Source organism: Trichomycterus rosablanca, chromosome 2 (assembly GCF_030014385.1).
Source record: "Trichomycterus rosablanca isolate fTriRos1 chromosome 2, fTriRos1.hap1, whole genome shotgun sequence".
NCBI lineage: Eukaryota > Metazoa > Chordata > Actinopteri > Siluriformes > Trichomycteridae > Trichomycterus > Trichomycterus rosablanca.
In genome coordinates, this window is record NC_085989.1 from 60,041,459 (window position 1) to 60,051,486 (window position 10,028).

Below are 10,028 nucleotides of genomic sequence, written 5' to 3' on the forward strand. Positions count from 1 at the left end.
CATTATATTTTGTACCATTCTAGCATATTCAGGGTGATTTTACATGTCCATACTACACTTTACTCCAGGCCTTCTTCAGGTAATCTCAGAAATGCTTTTAATCTCACAAACGTCTCTAAACATAAAGAAAATCCACACTTAGAATCCTGATCAATCACTCCTGAAATCTGTAATCATGTAAAGGATGGAGTTACATAACTGATGGACTTGGCTCAGGTAGAAATAAGGATGGTGAGGATCCATCACTGTTTGGTTTGCAATGCCAGACAATCATAATTTCTACAAGTCAGATGAATGTTCATGTCAGAACTTACCAGGTCACTTCAAAACTTTCATCCTCTTTTATTCCAGATAACCCTCATGAGATGATCATTATAATCTGACTAAACGGTTTAGTTAAACTAGTAAACTAATGATTACATATTCATTTATTTGCTGAACTTGTTGACTGAGTGACTATGAGGACAGATAAATTTTTCCACCACTGTAATCTAGACTATAAATAAAATAGATGAATAAGAATAATGAGCCGACACGCCCAGTGTAGTTTTCATGTTTATAACCTCATGCTAGATAACTTCAGCTGTGTGATGATGAACGTGTGATTGTGGTATTCAGTAGAAGATAAAGGTTCAGAACTGTGGAGTCAGTTTAATAGAAATTAATATTATATTTTAACACACGTCCAATAAAATCAGCTCTACAGTCCACAAGATCAATAATTAATCAATAATAAATTAATTGTGTTCAATTTCATTAAACAGAACCAGACTAAAAAACAGTAAATGTACGTATATAAACAGTAGAACAATTGACTTATTATAGAATTATAAAGCATGAGATGAAAAAAAAAAACAAAATTAATTAACTGACTGGTTGAAATTGTAGAGAATTATTAACTATTACAGTAAAAGTTACAATAAAAAGAATAAGTAATTAATAAGTAAACCAACAGTACAAAATCATTTCGATTTGTAATATTGAATCATTTTATTGTGCAGCTTTTCATTTTAATCAGACTTTCACCTCCTGCTGCTCCCAGTGAAGCATCACGAACCTTCCTAAATCCCAGTTACCACCCAAATAATGTTTTTATTACTGATACCACCCCCATAATAACTGCTTCTGGTGCTGCTGCTGCTGCTGCTGCTGGTGGTGGTGGTGCTGCTGCTGCTGCTGCTGGCCTCATTACAGATCCAGATTCAGCTAGAGCACCAGCTCCAAAATAAAAGAATGACTTGTTTCATAACATTTTACTGGAGAGGCTAGAAAATACAGTAGGTGTTAAAGGACTCGCACTCTCTTGGTTTCAATCATATCTGACTGACCGCTCGCAATTTGTTTATGTAAATAATAAATGCTCGGAAATTACAAAAGTAAAGTGTGGTGTTCCACAGGGGTCGGTACTTGGACCGCTATTATTTACACTCTATATGCTTCCACTAGGTGAAATTATTCATAAACATGGCATAAACTTTCACTGCTATGCGTATGACACACAGCTGTATATATCAGCCAAACCAAATGATACTGACACAATCAGTAAGATAGAAGATTGTGTAAACGACATAAAAAACTGGATGTCGTGTAATTTTCTTTAACTTAATTCAGATAAAACTGTGGTTTTACTTGTTGGCTCTAAAGCTGCAAGAGACAAGTTGTCTAACCTGGTGCTAAACCTAAACACTTTCTCTGTTACTACCAGCCCAGATGTAAAAATCTTGGGTGTCACAATAGATTCAGATCTTTCCTTTGATACACACATTAATAATATTACTAGAGTTGCTTTCTATCATTTGCGTAATATCTCTAAAATAAGAAATATACTATCTGTTAATGACGCTGAAAAACTGATCCATGCGTTTATAACTTCTCAGTTAGATTATTGTAATGCTCTTCTAACTGGATGCTCTGGTAGATCCATAAACAAACTCCAGTTAGTTCAAAATGCAGCAGCTCGAGTGCTAACTAGAACTAAAAAATTTGATCATATTAGTCCTGTTCTATCATCTCTACACTGGCTGCCAGTTAAATTCCGCATTGATTACAAAATACTTTTACTAACCTATAAAGCGCTACATGGTCTGTACCACAGTATCTGAGTGAACTTATTAATCACTACAACCCAGCGCGTCCACTTCGTTCACAAGATGCAGGGTTACTTATAGTTCCTAAAATTAAAAAGACCACAGCTGGTGGAAGAGCATTTTCTTACAAAGCTCCACAACTTTGGAATAATCTTCCTGCCTCTGTTCGGGATTCGGACACGTCTCAATGTTTAAGTCTAGACTGAAAACATATTTATTTTCTCAGGCTTTTGATTAATATAGACAAAGGCGCAGAGCTTGGGGGTTCTTGGTCATAGAAACTTGTGGTGATCAGGGATGTTGGGTTGCTGTCGTCCTGCCTCTCTTATCCGATCACTCAGGTTTGATGATGGTGGGGAGATGGGCGCTGATGTCCTATGAAAGCCTTCATGATCTTGTTACCTGCTCGCTCTCCCTTTTAGTTATGCTGTAATAATTAGGGCTGCCGGAGTCTAAAACTCTCTGTAAAACTGTTTTACTCAACTAGCATTGTACATTATTAACTACATTCTCTGTTGTTTTACTCCAAAGGCATTCTGATGGAAACCTGTTTACCCGCCGAGGTTAAGGATTAAAGTCGAGACTGCAGTGACAACTATGCTGCTCCTGCCGGATGTGACAGGTCTGGAGTAATTGCACCAAGAATGACAAGAAATCACTACAGACTTTATTGAAGACTAGAGCGAAGAACAACTCTATTATTATTTATCTATTTATCTATTTATTACCAGTTATAACTTTTAGATCATTTAATTCTGTGTTCGTATGCTCTGTGTAAATCGTGTATTTATTTAAAGTATCCTCCAGACCACCCAAGAAGGATGGGCCCTGCTGAGTCTGGTTCCTCTCAAGGTTTCTTCCTGTAATTTTGAGGAAGTTTTTCCTTGCCACAGTCGCCCTTGGCTTGCTCAACAGGGGTTTTTGTATCTGTTGGTCCTGGATTTTGTAAAGTTGCTTTGAGACAATGTATATTGTAAAAAGCGCTATATAAACAAAGTTGACTTGAATTGACTTGACTCAGTGTTATCATCATAGTGTGGGTGATGTACCAGCTGTACCTCATATACCTCCACTCAGTGTTATCATAATAGTGTGGGTGTACCAGCTGTACCTCTTATAACTCCACTCAGTGTTATCATCATAGTGTGGGTGATGTACCAGCTGTACCTCATATAACTCCACTCAGTGTTACCATCATAGTGTGGGTGGTGTACCAGCTGTACCTCATATAACTCCACTCAGTGTTATCATCATAGTGTGGGTGGTGTACCAGCTGTACCTCATATAACTCCACTCAGTGTTACCATCATAGTGTGGGTGTACCAGCTGTACCTCATATAACTCCACTCAGTGTTATCATCATAGTGTGGGTGATGTACCAGCTGTACCTCATATAACTCCACTCAGTGTTATCATCATAGTGTGGGTGTACCAGCTGTACCTCATATAACTACACTCAGTGTTATCATCATAGTGTGGGTGATGTACCAGCTGTACCTCATATAACTACACTCAGTGTTATCATCATAGTGTGGGTGATGTACCAGCTGTACCTCATATAACTCCACTCAGTGTTATCATCATAGTGTGGGTGATGTACCATCTGTACCTCATATAACTCCACTCAGTGTTATCATCATAGTGTGGGTGATGTACCAGCTGTACCTCATATAACTCCACTCAGTGTTATCATCATAGTGTGGGTGGTGTACCAGCTGTACCTCATATAACTCCACTCAGTGTTACCATCATAGTGTGGGTGATGTACCAGCTGTACCTCATATAACTCCACTCAGTGTTACCATCATAGTGTGGGTGGTGTACCAGCTGTACCTCATATAACTCCACTCAGTGTTACCATCATAGTGTGGGTGTACCAGCTGTACCTCATATAACTCCACTCAGTGTTATCATCATAGTGTGGGTGATGTACCAGCTGTACCTCATATAACTCCACTCAGTGTTATCATCATAGTGTGGGTGATGTACCAGCTGTACCTCATATAACTCCACTCAGTGTTATCATCATAGTGTGGGTGATGTACCAGCTGTACCTCATATAACTCCACTCAGTGTTACCATCATAGTGTGGGTGTACCAGCTGTACCTCATATAACTCCACTCAGTGTTATCATCATAGTGTGGGTGATGTACCAGCTGTACCTCATATAACTCCACTCAGTGTTATCATCATAGTGTGGGTGATGTACCAGCTGTACCTCATATAACTCCACTCAGTGTTATCATCATAGTGTGGGTGATGTACCAGCTGTACCTCATATAACTCCACTCAGTGTTATCATCATAGTGTGTGTGGTGTACCAGCTGTACCTCATATAACTCCACTCAGTGTTACCATCATAGTGTGGGTGATGTACCAGCTGTACCTCATATAACTCCACTCAGTGTTACCATCATAGTGTGGGTGTACCAGCTGTACCTCATATAACTCCACTCAGTGTTATCATCATAGTGTGGGTGATGTACCAGCTGTACCTCATATAACTCCACTCAGTGTTATCATCATAGTGTGGGTGGTGTACCAGCTGTACCTCATATAACTCCACTCAGTGTTATCATCATAGTGTGGGTGTACCAGCTGTACCTCATATAACTCCACTCAGTGTTATCATCATAGTGTGGGTGTACCAGCTGTACCTCATATAACTACACTCAGTGTTATCATCATAGTGTGGGTGGTGTACCAGCTGTACCTCATATAACTCCACTCAGTGTTATCATCATAGTGTGGGTGATGTACCAGCTGTACCTCATATAACTCCACTCAGTGTTATCATCATAGTGTGGGTGATGTACCAGCTGTACCTCATATAACTCCACTCAGTGTTATCATCATAGTGTGGGTGATGTACCAGCTGTACCTCATATAACTCCACTCAGTGTTATCATCATAGTGTGGGTGATGTACCAGCTGTACCTCATATAACTCCACTCAGTGTTATCATCATAGTGTGGGTGATGTACCAGCTGTACCTCATATAACTCCACTCAGTGTTATCATCATAGTGTGGGTGATGTACCAGCTGTACCTCATATAACTCCACTCAGTGTTATCATCATAGTGTGGGTGATGTACCAGCTGTACCTCATATAACTCCACTCAGTGTTATCATCATAGTGTGGGTGATGTACCAGCTGTACCTCATATAACTCCACTCAGTGTTATCATCATAGTGTGGGTGATGTACCAGCTGTACCTCATATAACTCCACTCAGTGTTATCATCATAGTGTGGGTGATGTACCAGCTGTACCTCATATAACTCCACTCAGTGTTATCATCATAGTGTGGGTGTACCAGCTGTACCTCATATAACTACACTCAGTGTTATCATCATAGTGTGGGTGGTGTACCAGCTGTACCTCATATAACTCCACTCAGTGTTATCATCATAGTGTGGGTGATGTACCAGCTGTACCTCATATAACTCCACTCAGTGTTATCATCATAGTGTGGGTGATGTACCAGCTGTACCTCATATAACTCCACTCAGTGTTATCATCATAGTGTGGGTGATGTACCAGCTGTACCTCATATAACTCCACTCAGTGTTATCATCATAGTGTGGGTGTACCAGCTGTACCATCATTGTGCACTATTATTAACATTAATAAGCTTCACCAGATGCTGATGTTTCTTCTTTATCAGTGTCGATAATTCTGATGAACACAGTTTCTAAGAGAAGAAACTATACATTGATTTACACTACTTTTATTCTATTTCAGAGTAAGGAACATTTTTACAGTAGATTTACGATATTTTACTTCTTATTTACTACAGTGTAATAAACATTTCAAACATGTTTATTTAGAAATCACTTACATTAAAGTTTGTATTTATCTTTATTTAGCCTGCTGTAAACTTACTGTAAAAACAGAAATTTTATAATAATGTAAACCCTAAATTATTATTATTATACAATAAAACATGATTAAATGAATGATAACAATAATAGTAACTTTGCATGCAATAAAAAAACCGAATCAGTTTCCTCTAGAATCTACAGGATTATTTATTTATTAGTAAATAATTTATATTCATTTAAAAATTTATTTCAAATTGAGTAAATCTGGTTTTACTGTCTAACAATAATAAGTGAAATAAAAATTTAAAAATCAGAAAAACACCAGAAACAGCAGTCAGCAGTTAATCAACTAATAAACAGAATTCCCACCACAATGATTATAGTATTGCATTGTGGTATTTGGAAGCAATTGCATTGAATTTACATGTTTAGTAATTTGCACTTTTGTTGTGCAGCTCTGCATTTATTTCATTTTAAATTGAATTGAAGCATCTATAACATCCTGGTTGTACCACTGGCTGCTACCCCTGCTAAAGCTACTGCTGCAACCACTGCTGGTAAATCACTATTAGAAACCACTTCCCACGTCAAATCAGATTCCACCCTAATCATTCCCCTGATCCATAGTGTCATCAGTCCCTCAATTAGTTTCTCACTGTTTTTTAGTACCACATATCCCACTACTGCTGCTGTTACTGCTAGAACACCAGCTCCAATGTAAAACATTGTTTTGAATTTCCTCCAGAATTCCTCCCAGGTTGAGCGCTGTGCTACCTCAAACACTCCATTAGTGTAAAATCCTTCATTCTGCTGCACCATCCTGTCTATCTTCTGCAGAAGTTCAGTAACCTGCTGTCTGTTCTGTGGTTCTGCATTATTAAAGAGGTGAAATCTTCCTCCACACAGATTTAAAACTCTTCTGAGATGTTCATTCCTGCTTCTTTCTTGAATTATTTCTTCCTCTCTTACACCCTCAGCATGAGTAAACAAAATGACCACTTGATTTATAACCTGCTCACCAAAAACCTCCTGTAACCTCTTAATTATTTCTACTTCCTGTTCTGTAAATCGATCAAACCTGAAAACCAGAATGAAAGCATGAACTCCTGATTGTGAGAGATAAACGCTCCTGCCCAACTCCTCCGCTAACTCATCTTGTGGCATTTCTGTGTCAAAGAATCCTGGTGTATCAACCACATGTACACGGGTTCCGTCTATTACAGCTTCTGCACGTTCACTGTGTTCTGTTACAGAGCTTAAAGATCGTTTTGTTTTAAATACATAATTTCCTCCCAGGATGGTGTTTCCTGTTGCACTCTTCCCAGCACCAGCCTTCCCCATCAGCACGATCCTCAGGTCCACCTGGTCCATTTTACCAGATCTGATCTCTGTTTTAAATAAACACATATAACACATTCACATATACATTATAAACATGTATACAGTTAAATTACAATGTGCAAATGATAATAAACCCCTTTCATGACTGATATTGAGAATAAACATAACACAATACAATAAACACAGTGCCATGGGTGGGACCAAATACAAGTATCTTCATGTATGAGTGTGTGTTAGTGTATGTATGTACAGTGGTGTGAAAAAGTGTTTGCCCCCTTCCTGATTTTCTGGGTTTTTTGCATGTTTGTCACACTTAAGTGTTTCGGAACATCAAACCAATTTAAATAGTAGTCAAAGACAACACAAGTAAACACAAAATGCAATTTGTAAATGAAGGTGTTTATTATTAAGGGAGAAAAAAAATCAAAACCTACATGTCCCTGTGTGAAAAAGTGATTGCCCCCCTTGTTAAAACATACTGTAACTGTGGTTTATCACACCTGAGTACATTGTCTCTAGCCACACCCAGGCCTGATTATTGCCACACCTGTTCTCAATCAAGACATCACTTAAATAGGACCTGCCTGACAAAGTGAAGTCCACCAAAAGATCCTTAAAAGCTACACATCATGCAGAGATCCAAAGAAATTCAGGAACAATTGAGAAAGAAAGTTATTGAGATCTATCGGTCTGGAAAGGGTTATAAAGCCATTTCCAAAGCTTTGGGAATCCAGCGAACCACAGTGAGAGCCATTATCCACAAATGGCGAAGACATGGAACAGTGGTGAACCTTCCCAGGAGTGGCCTGCCACCCAAAATTACCACAAGAGCGCAGCGACGACTCATCCAAGAGGTCACAAAAGACCCACAACAACGTCCAAAGAACTGCAGGCCTCACTTGCCCCAGTTAAGGTCAGAGTTCATGCCCCCACCATCAGAAAGAGACTGGGCAAAAATGGCCTGCATGGCAGAGTTCCAAGAAGAAAACCACTGCTGAGCAAAAAGAACATTAAAGCTTGTCTCAATTTTTTCCAAAACACATCTTGATGATCCCCAAGACTTTTGGGAAAACATTCTGTGGACTGATGAGACAAAAGTTGAACTCTTTGGAAGGTGTGTGTCCCATTACATCTGGCGTAAAAGTAACACTGCATTTCAGAAAAAGAACATTATACCAACAGTAAAATATGGTGGTGGTAGTGTGATGGTCTGGGGCTGTTTTGCTGCGTCAGGACCTGGAAGACTTGCTGTGATAAATGGAACTATGAACTCTGCTGTCTACCAAAAGATCCTGAAGGAGAATGTCCGACCATCTGTTCGTGACCTCAAGCTGAAACGAACTTGGGTTCTGCAGCAATGATCCAAAACACACCAGTAAGTCCACCTCTTAATGGCTGAAGAAAAACAAAATGAAGACTTTGGAGTGGCCTAGTCAAAGTCCTGACCTGAATCCTATTGAGATGCTGTGGTATGACCTTAAAAAGGCCGTTCATGCTCGAAAACCCTCTAATGTAACTGAATTACAACAATTCTGCAAAGATGAGTGGGCCAAAATTCCTCTAGAACGCTGTAAAAGACTCATTGCAAGTTATCGCAAACGCTTGGTTGCAGTTGTTGCTGCTAAGGGTGGCCCAACCAGTTATTAGGTTTAGGGGGCAATCACTTTTTCACACAGGGCCATGTAGGTTTGGATTTTTTTTCTCCCTTAATAATAAACACCTTCATTTACAAATTGTATTTTGTGTTTACTTGTGTTGTCTTTGACTACTATTTAAATTGGTTTGATGTTCCGAAACACTTAAGTGTGACAAAAATCAGGAAGGGGGCAAACACTTTTTCACACCACTGTATGTATGTATGGCTATGTGTGAGTGTATGTGTAACCTTATGTGTGTGTCTGTGTGTGTTAATGTGAATGTAAATGTATATAAGTTAATGTGCTGACTTTCGTCACAGTTAACCTAGCACTCTCTTGTCCTAGATTTATTTAGTTTATCTAATTTTCATTTGTGAATCTAATCTGTTCACTCACTCATCTTTTAAGCTGTCATGCTCTGTTATCTGCTGGTCGTCTCACACTCGTTCCTAAAGGTTTATTGTTCCTGACCTTCAGGCCAGCATTTTGGTCTAACAAACAATGAATAAAACTTCTAACAAATAAGTATGTGCACACATAAATAAACAGGCAGAAACTAAGAGGTCTCAGAAAAGAGCTGGGTCGTGAGGTTGGTATATAAAGGGAATTTTCCAGCTACACGTGAATAATGTTTATTTAGTTACAAGGATTAAAAAGGAACCGACACTGTTAAGTCATTTTTACCTCCATGTAGTGTAGTTGTGTATTACTATTCAGTTCTGAATCAGATAAAATACTTAAAGAATAAAATATTACTCACTGTTACTCTAGATGACGTATCTGTTGCCTCTACACAGATTTCTTCACTTCCTCTTTACACTGTTACATAAACATTCACCAAAAACAAATAATATTAACACAACAAAATACTAACATTAAAGCTTTTAATTGGACAAGAAATAAAATTCATAATAATGGAAAGTTACAGATCATCCCAAAACTACAAGAAAAACAACGTACAGATTTTGTGGTAGACGTTTTCAAAAGCACTTTTATAAAACAGAATTTTTAACATTTTTTATAAATATATACGTTACACCTCATAAGCTTGTTTATTATTAGATTTTAATCTCAATTCCTAATGTGACTTTGTTGGTCATTTGAGTGGTTTCACATTATAGAGGTGGACTAAACTTC

At 38.4% G+C, this 10,028-nt stretch overlaps 1 protein-coding gene across 1 annotated transcript; it reads right to left on the reverse strand.

The window, feature by feature from the left end:
- Window positions 1–6,396: 6,396 nt before the first annotated feature.
- LOC134303007 (GTPase IMAP family member 9-like) lies at window positions 6,397–7,284 on the reverse strand. The gene has a single exon (XM_062988245.1). The coding sequence runs from the start codon at window positions 7,282–7,284 to the stop codon at window positions 6,406–6,408; it is 879 nt and encodes a 292-aa protein (XP_062844315.1). The 3' UTR covers window positions 6,397–6,405.
- Between the last annotated feature and the right edge of the window lie 2,744 nt (window positions 7,285–10,028).